This window comes from Pseudonaja textilis, chromosome 4 (assembly GCF_049901715.1).
Source record: "Pseudonaja textilis isolate UNSWEBS1 chromosome 4, rPseTex1.2, whole genome shotgun sequence".
In the NCBI taxonomy this organism is placed as follows: domain Eukaryota; kingdom Metazoa; phylum Chordata; class Lepidosauria; order Squamata; family Elapidae; genus Pseudonaja; species Pseudonaja textilis.
Genome location: NC_141993.1, coordinates 90,444,755 through 90,462,751, shown reverse-complemented (window position 1 = coordinate 90,462,751; position 17,997 = coordinate 90,444,755). Strand labels below are relative to the sequence as shown.

Here is a 17,997-nt window from a genome sequence, read left to right as displayed (position 1 = left end):
TATCTTTATTCTTCCATCCATCCATCCATCCATCCATCCGGCTGCCCCAACTCAGACAGAGTGGCTCTGAGTGACATACAGCATAAACACATATCAAGAATTAATAGTGACTGTGCAAATGAGAAGAAAGATCGCAGCCGTAGTGCCAGGCAGCTTGGGTGCAATCCCAAAACATCTGCAGCACCATCTCACCATCATTGACAAAACTGCCCTCGGTCAATTGCAAGAACGGCAGCTTTGCCTGGGACGGCCTCCATTTTGCAGTGATACTTTTGACACATCGTCAGGCATCAACCTCTGCCTCTTCCGGGTCCTTTGGAACGGCTTGATAGGCAGACAAAAATCCCCAATTCCAGTCTAAATATCTGGCGGACTGCAAGCAACCCTTTTAGAGAAGAGTTAACAACAAGCGGTACACGAATGTGTGTTTGTGTGCCTGTGAAATCCCTCCCGGCCTGGACCAAGCCTCGCAGCTTTCTTGACAAAAGTTTTGAGAGGGGTTTGCCGTTGCTTCTTTCCTGGGGCTGAGAGAGAGGGACTGGCCCGAGGTCATCCAGGTGGCTTTGTGTCTAAGACAGGACTAGAATTCACGGCCTCCCATTTTCCGGTGCCCTAAACGACTACACCCAACCGGCTCTGTATATATAAAACTACAAAAACTGACTTATCAAATGGCAACCGAGCACGGAACAAAACAAACCCCAGTGGGGGAATCTCACCAGACCTCATTCCAAGTTCTGGGGACTTTCCGTAAGGCGAGCTGATTTGGCACCTGTCATATATTTGCGGGTGTGTGTGGAGGGATTGCTGGAGGGAGGGTCAACCCCAGAAAAGTCACCCTTCCTTCCTAGGTCCCGTAAGATGACGAGGCTAAGAAACCCGGAGCGTGCCCAGGTGGGACACACAAGGGCAGATATTTGTGGAGGAGGAGGAGGAGGCTCCTTAAATATGATCTTGAGCCGGTTTTGTCTAGTGGTTAATGCACCAGGCTAGAAACCAGGTTGAGGAGCCCACCTGTCAGGTGGGTTGGGCTGAGAGAAATTGATTGGTCCAAAGTCACCTAGCTGGCTTTCATACTTAACGCAGGACTGGATTTCACCGTTTCCTGTCCCAAAGTCACCCAGTAAGCTTCCATGCCTAAGGCAGGACGAGATTTCACCATTTCCTGGTAATTGTCCCAAAGTCCCCCAGTCAGCTTTCATGCCTAAATTGGGACTAGAACTCACCGCCTCCTGGTGATTGACCTAATATTACCCAATTGCCTTTCCTGCCTAACATGGGGTACTAGAACTCACCGTCTCCTGGTGATTGGCCCAAAGTCCCCCAGACAGCTTTCATGCCTAAGGCAAGACTCGAATTCACCTTCTCCTGGTTCCTAAGCCAGCACCTTAATCACCCCGCCAAACTTTTTAATTTTTGTTTTTCAAATCCTTTTTGCTACCGATGGCCCTTGGCCGATGCCAGCTCTTTCCAGCCCCAGTTTTTTTTGTTTTGTATTGCTTTCCATCTCTTGGCCCTTTTGCGCTGGGTGCGGGTAGCAAAGCTCTCCCAGCATAATGGATCATTGTCTGGGCCTCCTTTGTTTTCCACTTCCCTTCTTACATCACAGTGGCCTGGCCAGCCAAGAAGTTTCCCCAACCCTGAACAAAGATTTTAGCTCTCGGGTAAGGAAATGGCTTGAAACCAGATCCGACGAGCCAGCAATACAAAACCCGCCAGCTGGTCCTTGCAGCCAGCCTTTGCATGCAACGAAATAAAATTGTGGAATAGTTCTCGCAAGGTTTTCTGGTTGCCTGTTGTCATTAGAGTCCCGGGCAGTGGCTAAAATTATACTTTTGGAAGCACTGTGTGCTTTTAGCTGCAGTCCTTCCCCAGTTGTGCAAAAGTGCATTGCTGTAAATCTGCTGGGGACTGAGGGTCAGAGGTGAGGTGTGTGTGTGTGTGTGTGTGTGTATACATGCACAAGAGGGGGAAGGAGAAAGGACTGAAGTTGGATTTGTATGTACGACTACAGTTGAGCCCCAAACTTTATGTTGCTAAGTGAGACATTTGTTAAAGGAGTTTTGCCCCATTTTACGACATGTTAAGTGAATCGCTGCAGCTATTCAGTTAGTCACATGGTCGTTAAGTGAATCCGCTCCACTCCCCCCCCATTGTCTTAGCTCATCAGGAGGTCGCAAAAGGGGATCCTGTGACCCCCGGGATATTGCAACCGTCACAAATGTGAGTCAGTTGTCAAGCATCTCAATGACTCTGGGGATGCTGCAACAGTCGTAAGTGTGAACAATGGCACTTTTTTCAGTAACATCGTAACTTTGAACCATCACTAAAGGAACTGCTGTAAGTTGGCAGTATTTATAACCGGTTCTTCCTTCATGATTTTACGTTTCTGATTAGAAGTGGGGTGCTTGGTTAAAACAAAGGGAATGATGGCCCTTTAATGACCTGTGGACTTCAACTCCCAGAATTCCTGAGCCAGCGGCTCAGGAATTCTGGGAGTTGAAGTCCACAAGTCATTAAAGGGCCATCGTTCCTCACTTCTGGGTTAGCAGAATGGATAGACCTTGCTTTTTTTTTCAAAACTGGGCCCAAATTTAGAATTAGAGATAGATATTCTTTGATAAGAGGAAAATATGTATTCATAGACCTTCTACCATCCTTCTCCACTTTGGATTGCAGCTCTCATCAGCCCCAGCCAAGTCATCATTGACTGGGAGTAATGGGAGCTGCAGTCCTGCACACATGGAGATGATCAGGTTGAGGAAGGTACGCACGTTTTGCTATTTAACTCTGAACTATTTTTAAAAATTGCATCCTGCTGTCCGTGGAGCTGGGGAGGAAGGTCAGCTGGCATCTAATAATGGTTTTGTAGGCCTCCAAGAGAAATTGTGGAATTAATTTTGCAACCCAGACTGTCTCAACGTGTTTGCTTTGGTCTTTGCTGAAGGTTTTGTATATGGTCAACATTGCTGCTTTATTTCTATTTTTCCTTGCGGTAATTAGGACCCGCTTTTCTGTGGCTGGCTTAGCAGATGCTCTTTTCTGTCGTGGCTCTTTTTGTTCCTCAACGTCCGATCTCAAAAGAGAATGGGACGTTGCTCCCCATTATTAAACTACTGAAAGAGTTGGCAGAATATCCGTATTCTCTTCAGAGAATCGGGGGCCAAAATGATAATTCTCGGTGTGCTCCTGTTCTTCATTGGAGTGCATGGCTGAGAGTGTCACTCTTCTCTCTTTGTCTCTTTCTCTTCAATCCACAGAGCGACGACCGATCCACAATCTCATCGAATTCACCCACTTCTCAAACAGGTAAGCAAGACCAAGACTTCCTGAGACAGTAACAATCACACGCTGTTCCCCAAAAACCTTTTTTAAAAATCTCAATGGCTGTGGATTCTACGCATTCACAGCCCGCAATGAGTCCCAAACAGTTTGTGAATAGTCCAGTGGAAGTCTGCCACAGTCTTTTGGGATAAGGCTGATAAGCACCCACCTTTATCTCCCTTGAAATGCTGCCAAGGACTAAATTGCCAATTAGCTGTACGAGGCCAAAAGGAGCACAAAGTCAACACGGAGCTTCAGATTTTAAACCAACCAGAATGAACAAAGTTGCTTCCTGCAAAGGCTCCTGTCCCTTTGCTCCTCCTTTAAGTCTTAGGGGAAGGCCAATCATCTGCAAGCCTTACTCCCAAGTCGCCCCTTTTGTCTTAACTGTTCTTGCCTTCTGGCAGTCTGCGCAAGCATGCACTGGGAACAGGCTCCCCTTATTCCTCTCTCCCTTGCTGATGTCAGATTCTGGAGGCTCTGGAGTCAGCACATAACTCAGATGGACCTGGCTCCATCTCCGTATCGGACGCAGGACCCTCGTCCGAGTCCTCCCCAGACTCCAGGACTGGCCCATGTTCCTCCCCACTATCCGACTCTGCTGCCAGCTCTGCAGGCCGCCGGTGTACCACAACAGTGACCAACAGCAGATTCATAAGAAGGTCAGGGGAGAGTCCTTGTTAGGATTCAAGATCTTGTTCCGGATGATAATACGGATAGTCCTCGACTTAACGACCAAAACTGAGCCCAAAATTTCTGTCGCTAAGTGCTGACAGTTAAGTGAATTTTAACCCCATTTTACAACCTTCCTTGCCGCCGCCACTGCCCTCGTTAAGTCAGTCACACAGTCATGAAGTGAATCCACCTTCCCCATCGACTTTGCTTGTCCGAAGGTCGCAAAAGTGGATTGCACAACAGGGCCACCATCATAAATATGAGTCGTTCTGAATTTTGATCCCGTGACCCCGGGGAATGCGGCAACGATTGTAAGTGTGAAAGATGGTCACGTCCCTTTTTTCAGTGCCCTTGTAACTTCCAACGGTCACAGAATGAAGTGTTGTAAATCGAGGACTACCGTGAATGGAATTGTCCCATCACTAGGCCTGGTGGAAGAAGCGGGGGAGGGTCCATTTTCACGTCATCCTTGTAAGTTAATTGTCAGCTTTGGAAGCCATATTAGCACCAGAAGCTTCCACGCTGCCACATTCTTTCTTATAAACCCTCGTTCCATTCCAATTCAGTTCAATCAATAATCATTAAAGTCTTAATATCTTTAACATTTCTTTTCAATTAAATATCATACTTCCGTAAAGACACATATAATCTCCATAATTTTTCCCTTATTTCTCTTCATATATGTTTTGTAAATCATTAAATATTCATTTTGTTACATTTATTTATTGACAAACATTCCACTAAGTTACGATAATTATTTTATCATACATTGTTTCATATTTTCTGAAATTATTTCTATTTCTAATACAACAATACTATCTTATGTACCTTTGCAGAATCCCTTTTTCCATTAGATTTTCACCCATTATCTCTAAATAGGCCCTGTTTCTCTATATTTTGTTTCTATCCTTTATAACAACTTTTCCTTTCTTTCTTCCCTCTCTTCTTCTCCCTCCCCTTTTTACCCCTTGTCTCTCTACTTCTAATTCTCTCTTCTGCATTTCACTCTTCTGTTGCTTTCTAATTTTATACTTATTTTTCAGTCTATCCTTTTTGGGGTTGTTTTTCCCAATCTTAAACTTTCCATTCTCTTTCCCCCCTTTCCTTTTTTTCCCCCACCTAAGATTACTTGTTCACCTAAGATGGCTTCTTCTTTGTCCCAGTCTTCTTGTTCTGCAGGCATTTCTTGTTGTTTCTCATAGTTCCAAATCTCCATTTCTAAAAACTGAAATACGAAGCCAAAAGAACATCTCCTTTCTTGTGCATCTTCTTTATACTTTTTAAGTTCCATTTTCAGTTCTTCTAAAAGTGGAGCCATTTTAAACAGTTTTAAACAACCACCCGATTGATTTTAGTCATTCAAATGCAATAACCAAGAATTCAGAGATCACCAAGTAATCCGAATAGTCCCAAGCTGTTTCTTCTTATTTCTTTTTTCACTTTCTCTTCCTGGGGTTTTACTATTTTGTTGCAATGTTTCAGTTAAGATGTATCTTTTGGAAGTCTTGTTGAGATTTTGCTGTAAGTTCTTTTTACTTCCAGGCAGTCTCCTCCCTTCCAGATCCTGCCCTTTTATTCTTTCCCCAGATGTGCCAGTATAAACTACTCTAATAAAAGGAAACTTTGAGAGATGTGCCAGTATAAACTACTCTAATAAAAGGAAACTTTGAGAAAATGCCTGTCTCAGAGTTTTTAATTGGAGTTGGGGCTTTCTGGAACCCTGACATTAATTAATATGAGACAAGCCAATGTCTAAATGCCAGGCAGGGTGTACCACTATTCTGTCTGTGGACACTTGTTTCTTGGCTGGCAAAAGGCAGCAAGGTTTATGGCTTATCTCCCACAGCCTTCAGGGATGGTTGTTTGAAATATCAGTCGTGACATAACTCTGACTGGCTGTCCCATGAAATGAAGCTGGTCCCCAGCCCCCGTCCCAATGTCTCTGCCCCCCTTCCCCCCCACGCCTCTCTGATATTTCATCTACCACTGGCATTTCATCTCACCTCAGTTTACTCTTTATTTTATTTATTTATTATTGTATTAACTTTAGATATTTTATTTACATTTTATATTTTTATGTTTTTTTATTTTATTTTTATTTTATTTTGATTATTTCATTACTTTTTGCTTGTAGTTTTTTATTTTTTTATTTTAGCTATTTTTATTTTATTTTAGTTATTTCATTTTTTTGCTTGTAGTTTTTTTATTTATTTTATTTTAGCTATTTTATTTTACTGGTTTTATTTTCTTTTTCATTTTTTATATTTTTATTTTATTTTAGTTATTTCATCATTTTTTGCTTGTAGTTTTTTATTTTTATTTTATTTTAGCTGTTTTATTTTATTGGTTTTATTTTATTTTTCATTTTTTATATTTTTATTTTATTTTAGTTATTTCATCATTTTTTGCTTGTAGTTTTTTATTTTTATTTTATTTTAGCTCTATTTTATTTTATTGGTTTTATTTGATTTTACATTTTTTATATTTTTATTTTATTTTTTATTTTATTTTTCCCACTTTGATATCTTTATGACGAACTCAAGGCAGGGAAGTCCTCCTCGTATTTTTCCCACAACAACAACCCTGGAGGTGGGCTGGGCTGAGAGAGCCCAGAGTCACGCAGCTGGCTTTCATGGTTAAGGTGGTGGGATTAGAACTCAGTCTCCTGGCAGTTGACCCAGAGACACCCAGCTGGCTTTCATTCCTAAAGTGGAACTAGCATTCCCTGTCTCCCAGTTAGCACCTTTGAACCGGATCGCTGCAAAGGTACTAACCAGCTTTCATGCGTCTTGGCAAGCTTGCAAATGGTGATCGTGTCACCCAGGATACAGCAACCAACATGCCGGTTGCCAAGTGTCCAAATTTTGATCATGTGAACTACTGGAGGTGCTGCAACGGTCGTTAATGTGAGGACCAGTTGTAAGTCGGTGCCCTTCTAACTTCGGAGAGTTGGTAAACAAACAGTTGTAACTCTAGGACCGCTTATAGTTTGGTTCTAGTTATTTAAATTGTCATAGTAATGGTTTTGCTTTTCTCCTTCTCCCCCTTCTCCTCCACCGCCCCCAACCTCACCTCATCCTTCCATGTCCCCATTTAGTCCACCTGTCTGCCCCATATCCTGGCCCAGCTGCCACCCCTTCGTACAGAGCAACTCCCCAGCGCCCCGAAAGCTTCCTTTTCCGAAACTCCGCCAGAGAAGACGCAAACAAAGGTAAGTCGAACAGCTTCTCGGTTCAAGCATGGGGTCCAGGCTGTGTGTCCCTTTAAGGTGTTTAATTCATCCGTCCTTGTCACCCCTCCCCTCCCACTGGTGATCGTAGGACTGAAACTTTGTTGCTTGTATCCTTACGATTTATACGGACTGTTTTCTAGTATGACTTGATTGCTTATTTGTACCCTATTGACTATTATTAAGGATTGTACGTTAAGAATTCTTGATTCTTGACGAATGTATTTTTTCTTTTATGTATACTGAGTATTTACACCAAGGCAAATTCCTTGTGTATCCAATCACACTTGGCCAATAAAGCTATTCTATTCTATTCTATTCTATTCGATTCGATTCGATTCGATTCTATTCTATTCCAAAGTGGAACACTTAAAATTAGCTGCAAATAGTCAAATAAGAGCAATCTTGCCTGAATGAAAAGTGTGGATTACAGCTGCTGGTTGAAAGGAAATTTATGTAAGCTAATTCATTTGGGATGCAAACTTGTACAGAGGTGCAAAGGTAATTAATTATACCCCCATCTTTAATATTTTTATAAACCAGTCAAGTAATACTTCTTCGTCCTCCTATTTTTCCCACAACAGTCCTGTGAGGTGGGCTAGACTGAGAGAGAGAGAGAGAGACGGGCAGGCCCGAAGTCATTCTTCCGGCTTTCATGTTTTCCTTAATTTTAAACTTTAATATTGCTTAAAAAAAAAACACATCCCAGATCTTTTAAAAATTGGAACTCACGGATAATGAGTGGCATAGGTCAGTGATGGCGAAACTTTTAGTGCCCCACATATGCAGCAGAGACCCAAAGACCAGCCGGCCAGCAGGTGGCACACACACATGCGGAGCTGAGCTGGAGCGATGGTGCGTCTGCCCACAGAGGGCTCTGTGGGCCACCTCTGACATCCGTGCCACAGGTTCGCCCCCACTGATATAGGGTCTCCTCTTTGAGCCAGGGGGTTGGACGAGGTGACCTACCAGGTCCCTTCCAACTCTGTGATTTTGTATTCTGGGTGAATTAAAAAGGTTTGATGATGGCTGGGTATTGTGTGGCACAATGACACAAGAATAACGGTGTTCCCACATTAGAGAAATCGATCATGACAATGAACTGTTTGGTCAAACAATAGAAAGATTTTTGGGGGAGAAAATGAATTTATTTATGGATTGGACGGTTAAGAAAAGTGAAGATTAAATGAAGGTGTTCACAAAACAGTTACCAGGGAGCCCGTTAAGTGGACTGAGTTGTCTAGGCTGAGTTGTAAATATCCCCATGCTGGCTGGGGAATTTTGAGAGTTGAAGGCCACATATCTTAAGATTGCTAAGGTTGCGAAGCACTGATTTAGATAAGTAGCAAAGATTTTATGTTTAAAATTTTCTCTATTGATCTAAATCAGTGCTTCGCAATCTTTATAATATATATATATATATATATATATATATATATATATATATATATATGTATGTATGTAGGTCTAGATGTGTTAGGGTCTTTTCCGTGTAAGATTAAGAGTATCTTGGCAACATTTCGGAGGTCCCACTTGCCATCCTCAGGCTGGTGCTTTGGCTTCGTGCCATCTGCTTGCACTGGCACGAAGTCGAAGCACCAGCCTGAGGATGGCAAGTGGGACCTCGCCGAAAGTTGCCAGGATACTCTTAATCTTACACGGGACCAACACACCAGACCCATACACTGTACCTGAAAATCTACGAAACAAATAGATAGATAGATAGATAGATAATAGATAGATAGATAGAAATAGATAGATAATAGATATAAATATAGATATATCTTTGCTACTGATTTGTATGTATGTATGTATAATTTATTTTATTGTTTACAACTGTAAATATACAACAGTGCTGCTGTTTTGGCATTACGTTTACTATACATACAAAGATATTGCTAAACCATTAACTTTCATATTATTGATACAGTATTTGCTTTTTGGTTCTATTCATCCTGGCTAATTTTGTTCCGACCTTCCCTTCTTTTTTGTAACCACCGATAAAATTTATTCCACGTTTCATAGCAAACTGATTCCCCCTTGTTTTTCAGTTCTAAGGTTAGTCTATCCGATTCTGCCCAAGCCATTGCTTTCCTTATTATTTCTCTTTCTGGTGGTAGGATTTCATTCTTCTAAAATTGTGCGTATATCATTCTCGCCGCTGTCAAAATAGGTATGATTAAATATGCTATATCTTAGTAGTGAAGATTTTTGAAGCTCATTCAATGGACGTGATACTAGAATGTAACATCTATCTGCCCTATTATGAGGATGGTAATGTTGGCCGTTCACGGTGATAATTTTGCCTTTTCCAGCCGTCACGTCGCTGCCTGCTTCCTCGTCAGCTCCGGTTAATTGCACAGACGACCTCAGCGATAACCATAATTCCACCTTGCCAGAAGAAGACGTTTTGGTGATAGAACAACTGCGAAAAGTATGTAGTTGGAAGAGGTGGTTATTTGGTTGGAACAGTAAAATGTGGTGGGCTTGGTTTAGGGCTGACTCCAAACCTAAGTTGGACATAGAAGTGAGACCCAGCATGTCTTTGCCAAACCACACACCAAACCAGCGCTTCTCAATCGATGGTTCTTACTGTTATGAAATGAAATGTCACCGTTTTACGACCTTCCTTGCCACAGTTGTTAAGTGAACCACCGCAGTTGATAAGTTAATAACATGGTCCTTAAGTGAATCTGGTTTCCCTCATTGTCTCGGCATGGCGAAAGAGGATCAAATGAACCCTGGGATGCTGTGCAACCGTCATAAAAATGAGCCAGTGGCCAAGCTTGCTGTATTTTGAGCACATGACCACAGAAATCCTGCCACATTTCCTACGTTTCGCACACATAACTGTCATAAATCACATTTTTTTCAGTGCTGTTTTAACTTAGAAAACAGTCGCAAAATGAATTATTGTAAGTCAAGGACTTACAGATAAAGTACAGGTGGTTCTCAGCGTATGAGCCCCACATTTCTGTTTGTTAAGTGAGACATTCGTTAAGTGAATTTTGTCTTATTTTATGACCTTTCTTGCCACCATTGTTAAATGAATCACTGTGTCAGGGTTCCGGCAATTGCCCCCAATTAAATCATGAGTCTCGAGCCAAACTTCCAAAACTTCAAAAGGTTTTATTGGGAGTTAAAATGGCGGCACTGCCTGGGTGTAGCCGACTCTGAGGCACATAATTCATTGTCACCCTTGACCCTGGTTTTCCCTCCACCCCCCTGGGTGTATCCTAATTCATATCCTCCAATGGGATGCATCCATAGCCCAGAGTCATCAATCAGGCTCTCCAGTTAGAATTTTGCACTGGCAGAAACTTCAGTCACCTAGTTACTATCTTTGAAAACATTTCTGGAATGCACTTTTGGTTTGCAAACTGCCACACTGCTCTGTCCCCCCTCCCTGTCTGTTGGCAACTCTAAAAAGACCATCCAAATATTTTATGAGTTGACGCACTGCAGTTGATAAGCTAGTAACCCGGTTGTAAAGTGAACCTGGCTTCCCCGTTGACTTTGATTGCCAAAGGCAGTTACATGAGCTTAGGACGCAGCAAACTGTCATAAGTTTGAACCAAGTGGCCAAGCATCTGGATTTCGATGACATGATCGGGTGGGGGGGTGCTACAGACTTCATTAAGTGTGAAAAATGGTCCTTAGTCCCTTTTTTCAGTTGTCGTTGTAACGTTGAAGGGTCCCCAAAGGAACAGTTGTAAGTCGGGGACTATCGGTACTTAACCTGCTTTCGTTCTAGCAATCATTCTGCCCTCTTTTTTTCCCCAGAACATTGAATCCCGGTTAAAGGTGTCTTTGCCGAACGATCTCAGTGCAGCCTTAACGGACGGCGTGGTGCTTTGCCATTTAGCCAACCATGTGCGGCCACGTTCGGTCCCTAGTATTCACGTGCCCTCGCCAGCTGTCGTAAGTATCCAGGGTAGTCGTGTTGGGCCACTTCAGGAAAATTGGCTTTTAATTCCTCTTTCTCTTCCCTTGGAATATTACTCAGCTCCATATAGAATAGAAAAAAATAAGAATAGAATAAATATTGAATGAAGAATAGGATAGGATAGGATAGGATAGGATAGGATAGGATAGAAATTGGATGAAGAGTAGAATGGAATGGAGTAGAATGGAATGGAATGGAATAGAATAGAATAGAATAGAATAGAATAGAATAGAATAGAATAGAATAGAATAGAATAGAATAGAATAGAATAGAATAGAATAGAATAGAATTCTTTATTGGCCAAGTGTGATTGGGCACACAAGGAATTTGTCTTGGTGCAAATGCTCTCAGTGTACATAAAAGATACATATGTCCAGAGTCAAGAATCATCAGGTGCAACACTTAATGATAGTCAGAGGGTACAATAAGCAATCAAATCATACTAGGAAAGTCAAAATAAATCGTAAGGATGCAAGCGACAAAGTTACAGTCACACAGTCACAAGTGGGAGGGGATGGGCGATAAGGAGTGATGAGAAGATTAATAGCAATAGTAGTGCAGACTTTGTAAATAGTTGGACAGTGTTGAGGGAATTATCTGTTTAGCAGAGTTAGGGTTAGGGTTATATTATACTCATGACTGGGCTGTATTTTTGCAATAAATGAGTACGTATAAAGCAACGTCAAAAACGTTATGAAATGCAAGTAAAGGGAATTCATTTTTGGAGGTTGCAAAACAGCCTGTCCCATTCTTGCCCTAAATGTGGTGAATGCTGGTGTCACACACACACACCCTCTCCACACACACACACGTATGGCTTGTCATCTTTGGCACACGGGTCGTAGGTCCGCCACTGCTGCCGGAGACTTAACAACGCTGCTCCTGGTGAATGCCATCTTCTTCTTTCTTCCTTCTGCAGCCTAAATTAACCATAGCCAAGTGTCGACGGAATGTGGAAAATTTCCTGGAAGCCTGTCGAAAAATAGGGGTGCCACAGGTATGAGAGGAAGCCTTCCCATTTTATCTTCACACTGTGTGGGATTATTTTATCTAAACATTGTTTAGATAACCGTGGGGGTCACTGGTGCCCTTTGAGCTGGGTTGCTTTCTTGCGGACATTACATTATCCAACTAGGTAACACCATCAGGGCTAAAAGGAAGGGAGGGTTGCAGAGTGGAGGAGGAAGAGGAGAAGACGGGGTTTGAGGAGAGGGAGGATGAGGATTGCGAGGTCCTTGATGTTATCTGAACTGGGTTATTTTCTTACAGGCGTTATGTGACCCAACTAGGCAACATCATCAGTGCTAGAAGGAAGTGGGGAGGGGGGAGGATCAGAGCAGGAGGAAGATTGTGGGGTCTTTGGTGCTCGTTCTTTTCACAAAGACATTTCATGGCCCAACTGCGTAACATCATCAGTACTAGAAGGAAGTGAGATTTGCAGGGAGGAGGAGGAGGATTGTTGGGTCCTTGGTCGTTTCCTTGCAGACATTTCATGACCCAACTAGGTAAGCTCATCAGTGCTAGAAGGGTTTTTTTTTTTTTGCTGTTTTAAAACCTCTTTGGGGTATTTAATCTCACCTCCCAGGAACCCATAGTTCATCAGAGTGGAGTACACCCCAAAACGTCACACCCATGCATCAAAAGATAGGTACAAGAAGAAACACCTGGCCTCTTCAGCTACAGATAAATAACTTGGGAGGATATCTTGGACTACTGTTCCCATTGTCCTCAGCCACGAGAGCATCTGGCCATGCTGGTGAAAGGTGATGGGAGTTGTAATCCAATACACCTGACGAGCGACAAAGGAAGGAAGGGCAGACTATGTTTCAGATCTAAGGTCTCTACCGTCTTCTGAATGGGTGGAAAAATACCGAGTAAAATTAGATACGGTTGCACCTCACCAGCCTGATAATCCTGGTTTTAATCTGGTTAATGTCTTCGTTTCACCTTGGTTGTACCCACGACAAAATTTCCAGCGCATGGAAAACTAACCTCTTCTGATTTGTGGTCTTTTGAATTCCTCCCAGTGGTTGGACAAAACGGGGAGGGGAAACAACCCCTGGGAGCAATTTAGAAGACCCTGCCTGAAGCTGCCCAAGTAGGATTTCTCCCCATTGCAATCGGGTTGGGGTGCCGTGAACTTCACGTGCACAAATCGGTTACAATTGGCTTGTCCCTCGAGGCATCACCACAAGTCTGGAAGGACCTGAGATCAAATCCTAAAGGTTTTGGAGTAGAAATCTTGCTTCTAATTGCTTTGAGCAAGATACAGGTAGCCCTTGAGTTGCGACTACAATTTCCAGTGCTAAGCAGGGCAGTTGTTAAGTAGCGGAAAATAAGAATGAAAGGAATTCAAGGAGGACTGGACTGAGATCTCTTGTTGGCGTGCGATGCAGCCAGGGTTGGGATTCTACCGGGTCAGACCAGTTCTATAGAACCAGTTGCTACAATTCTGCACAGTTCAGAGAACTGGCAAATCGTGCCACTGGCTGCCCCCCCCTCCCCGCCCACGCATTCCTTACCTGGCATGTGTGCCATCCAACTTGCCTGCGTTTGGTAAGTTGCTATTCCGCCCCCACAGCCATCAGCTGTTCTGCTGTGCTGGGAGATTTAGATTAGCTAGAAAGCAGTAAATCGTTGGATTTCTTGCTTTCTAGCTAATGTAAAACAAAACTCAACCTTCCTTAGGACGGAAGCTTCTATTTTTCAGTGCAGACTCAGGTAGCAGATTGCAGAAAGATAGATCTCTGAGTGAATCTGTGATTCTGTGAGCAACTCAATCTGCCTGCCTGCTTTGCCTGATTTGGGGTAAAAGTTCCTTTTTATAATGAAAAAAATCAATATTTACATCAATATTTATAATATTTGCATACAAGCCATGCCCACCCAGTCATATGCGCACCGAACCACACCCATAAATTAGGCCACGCCCACACAACTGATTCTTAAGAAATTTGAATCCCATCCCTGGATGTGACAGATTTGACCCTCCCTTCCCTTGGTCTCAGCCTCGTCCTTGCCTACAATTTCAGACCTCTCTTGCCTCAGTTGCTAAGTGAATCGCAATTGTTAACTTAGTGGCACGTTGTTAAATGAATCTGGCTCCCCCCAAAGTCACAAAAGGGGGATTCTGTGATTCCAGGACACGGCAACCGTCGTAAATATCAAGCGTCTGAATTTTGATCAGGTGACCACAGGAGGGTTTATAATGGTTGTAAATGTGAAAAACACATTTACAACCCCGGAACGGTCACTAAACGAATGGTTGTAAGTTGAGGGCTACCTGCACAGTACAAAGTGCTTTGAGACGCTTATTTGTACGTAGTCCAGAGTTCTGGGACAGAGATGGGCCGTTTCAAAAGTTGGTGTAAAGCTGACTTTCGAAGCAATCGACAGATGGGGTTTTGGGGTTCACTTGATCGTCTTTTTTGCCACCTTCTGCCATGCAGAGTCAAAGGGGGAAGCCAGATTCACTTAACAACCGTCTTATTAAAATGTCTTTGGAGATTCTCCGTCATTCAGGTCGTGGTTGTCCCAAAGTTGCTGTTTTTTTTTTCCAAAAAGCAGCTGGTCTTCCTTTGATTTTCCTCCCAAGACGTTCCGCTTCTCCTCCAAGATGCTTCTTCGGAACAGTGGGGCAAACCATGTCACTCGCTTTCCCCACCGCAGCGATTCACTTAACAACGGTGGGAAGGCAAATGTCAAAATGGGGCAGGACTCACTTCACAGCTGTCTTGCTTAGGGGTGGAAATGTCGACTCAGCTACGGTCCTAAGAAGGATGCGATGGCTCAGTGGCTGAGACGTTGAGCTTGTCGATTGGAAAGGTCGGCGGTTCGAACCCCCAGCGTCGCGTAATGGAGTGAGCTCCCATTCCTTGTCCCAGCAACTTCTGCCAACCTAGCAGTTCAAAAACACGTTAAAAAATGCAAGTAGGAAAATAGGAACCATCTTTGGTGGGAAAGGAACAGCCTTCCATGCGCCTTCGAAGGCGTTTAGTCCTGCCGGCCACAGGACCACGGAGACGTCTTCGGACAGCGCTGGCTCTTCGGCTTTATGACGGAGAGGAGCACTGCCCCTTAGAAATGACGAGCACATACGTGCGAGGGGAACCTTCACTCTTAGCTATGGTCCTAAGTGGTATGTCTGGGCATAACAATGGTTTTAGAAACGGGAGCGTTGCAACCTGGCGAGGATCTTACGTTGGGCAGCTTCGCAGACTCCGGCCTGCCTACCGAGCGAGCTTCTACTAATTTTTTTTCTGTCTGTTTTCCCTTTCCTGCTGCCCACTTCCGGACAGGACAGCCTGTGTTCCCCTTCTGACATTCTCCAGCTAAACCTCAGCATTCAGAGGACTGTTGAATCCCTCCTTTCTCTGGGCACAGACTCCGAAGAGACTAATCTGGTGCTACTTTCTACTCAGCTCTGTGCTTTCGCGGCCTTTTACTGTACCTTGATGCTCCTGGTCTGTGTGTTCTACCGCTGGGTCTTTTTCCTCTGAGAGAAACAAAAAACACAAAACACGAAACACAAAACGAAGCGAAATCACGCACAACCTTGCCGGTCCTCTACGCCGGCTCCTCCCAACTGGGTGGCACGCGGTTTGCGGGAGACGGCACGGGTTCAAATCCACCCGTGAAACTGCTCTGGGCCAGCAGGCTGAGAGTTACATCTCCGAAGCAAGGGGTCGGCAACCGTTTAAGATCCCAAAGGGCCCAGATCCTGCCCCTTCTCTGCCTCTCGCAGGGGTGGCTGGCAGGTCCTGCAAACCGAGGGAGGTGACATCCGCGGGGATGGGCCCCGTCCTCTTCTCCTGCCCCTCCAGGAGCCTGGCTCTGAGTCTCAGGGCTGACCATCGGTTTCCAGCCACCCCATAGTTAGCCTGCGGGCTGGATTTGGGCCTGCAGACCACCGGTTGCCGACCCCCTGGTCTTAAACCTTTGCATAGTATTTTTTTTTTTTTAAAGAAAGTCTTGCTGTGTCACACGTGGAATGCTTTCTGGAAGTCGCAGGAAAGAAAAGAGAAAACGGGAATGCATGGATTTATTTTAACTACACGACTAGATATTTTTGTAAAATAGGAAGTTTCGGGTTGTGAAGCACAGGGTAGAGACAATAAGGGAAATTTAGCAGTCGGGGAAGGGGAGGGGGAAAGAAAAAAGAAACCAGCTGGTTTGTTAGGAGGTGAAGATGGTTTGGCCGTCTTCCTTTTGGGTACCATCCAGGTTTTTTTTTTAAATGCATATTTCTCGAGGTTTGAGCAACTGCAGGATTTTCCAGGTTTTTCTCCCAAGGGCTTGGAATAAAGACCAGCCTTTCTCTTTCTTTTTTTAAAAAAATCAAAACAAAAGGGTTGCTGCTTCAGAGTTCTCCGTTGCCGCTCCGGGTGAAATGTCCCCTAAAAGAGATTCAAACGTTCCTTCGTGACTCTGGACACCCCAACATTGAAATAATAGGATTTTTATTTTTTTAGCTGGTGCAAGGAATCTCTCTGGGGATTAGAGCACAACGTTAGAAGAGGAAGCTCCTCAAAGTTGGGCTTTTAAAAAAACACACACAATTTATCGAGGCCTCTTCTTTGGGTATCTCTTCCTTTTTTCCTCCCACTTGGATAATTACTCAGGTAGTAAAATATTTCTCCAAGGAGAACAACCTCTCTGTAAGCTCTCGGCCAGCTCTCGAGCATTTCCCCCGGGGGAGAGCAGCCCTGGTCTCCGAGCTGATATCCTGGCTACCTCTGCACAGCTTCTCGGTCAATCCAAGTCAGCCCTTTTTAATTCACCCGATAGGTATCTCGAAGAAATGCAGCCGGTCCTCGGCTTACGGCCATTTGTTGCGCAACCCGCTGCATAACAACTGCAACGGGGAGAGCCAGGATCACGTGGGCATCTCACTTAACGGCAGCAATAGCTTAAGACCATAATCCTGGGCTCAATAGTGGCCGTAAATCGAGGGAAGGCTTTCATCCAGTGCCCCCCAGTCTCCTATTTCAGAGCTGGAGGATTTCCCTGTGTGGGTTTCTTCGCCTCCATAAATATTCCAGCTGCGTCCCATCAGAAACGGCGTTTCTGCTCTCCTTCTGTTTATAAATCTGTGTTTTTTCATCTTGGCAATCGATGGCGGATGGGGGATTCTGGGAATTGAAGTCTCTTCAACTCTCCTGGAAAAGTGGCCAAGTTGGAAGGACATGGATCTGTACTGTGGCTTTTCTACCTGTTTACCTGTTCGAATTGAGATCTTAAAGCAATTACAGGTAGTCCTCGACTTACAACGGTCCATTCAGTGACTGAAGTTATGACGGTGCTCAAAAAAAAGGCACTTGAGACCAGTTTTTCACACTTAACAACTGTGGCAGCTCCCTCCCCCCACCAATGGTCGCGTGACCAAAATTCAGACACTCGGCAGCCGGCTCGTATTCACGACGGTCGTAGTGTCCCAAGATCACCGATCCCCCTTTTGCGACCATCTGACCAGCAGGGTCAAAGGGGAAGCTGGATTCGCTTAGCAATTGTGTTACTTACTTAACAACTGGAGCGATTCACTGAACAGCCGTGACCAAGAAAGATCGTAAAATGGGGTGGGGGGGCAAAACTCATCAGCTGTCTTGCTTAGCGATGGAAATGTTGAATGCAGCTGTGATCGTAAGTCGAGGACTGCCTGAAACACCCCCGCTCTCTTTCATTGCCTCAGTCTGATTCAGTCTCAGCCCTATCGGCTTCTATTGAGGTAATTCCCCGTTAGGAGAATGAGCGCATACAGGGAGACGTAGTGAGAGTAGCGAAGAACAACACACAGCACACAGATACTCCGTACAGTAAATGTAGG

At 44.1% G+C, this 17,997-nt stretch overlaps 1 protein-coding gene and 1 long non-coding RNA gene across 11 annotated transcripts in view; one reads left to right on the top strand and one right to left on the bottom strand.

The window, feature by feature from the left end:
- The window catches only part of LRCH3 (leucine rich repeats and calponin homology domain containing 3), a 115,587-nt gene that overhangs the window by 84,051 nt on the left and 13,539 nt on the right, over positions 1 to 17,997 (top strand). For 4 of the 10 annotated variants that reach the window (XM_087933704.1, XM_087933703.1, XM_087933700.1 and 1 more), the window contains 5 exons: positions 3,261 to 3,309; positions 7,097 to 7,210; positions 9,544 to 9,662; positions 11,012 to 11,149; positions 12,094 to 12,171. In XM_087933704.1, coding sequence (XP_087789830.1) covers positions 3,261 to 3,309; positions 7,097 to 7,210; positions 9,544 to 9,662; positions 11,012 to 11,149; positions 12,094 to 12,171 — 498 coding nt within the window. Of the gene's footprint in view, positions 1 to 3,260; positions 3,310 to 7,096; positions 7,211 to 9,543; positions 9,663 to 11,011; positions 11,150 to 12,093; positions 12,172 to 12,759; positions 13,070 to 15,472; positions 16,435 to 17,997 lie in introns of those variants that run through there. The other 6 variants (XM_087933705.1, XM_087933701.1, XM_087933696.1 and 3 more) reach the window with 5 other exon arrangements.
- LOC148125943 (uncharacterized) lies at positions 10,638 to 13,939 on the bottom strand. The gene is made up of 2 exons (XR_015743658.1): positions 13,697 to 13,939; positions 10,638 to 11,234 (listed from the first exon to the last, which is right to left on the bottom strand). It is a non-coding gene; the product is annotated as an uncharacterized LOC148125943 (long non-coding RNA).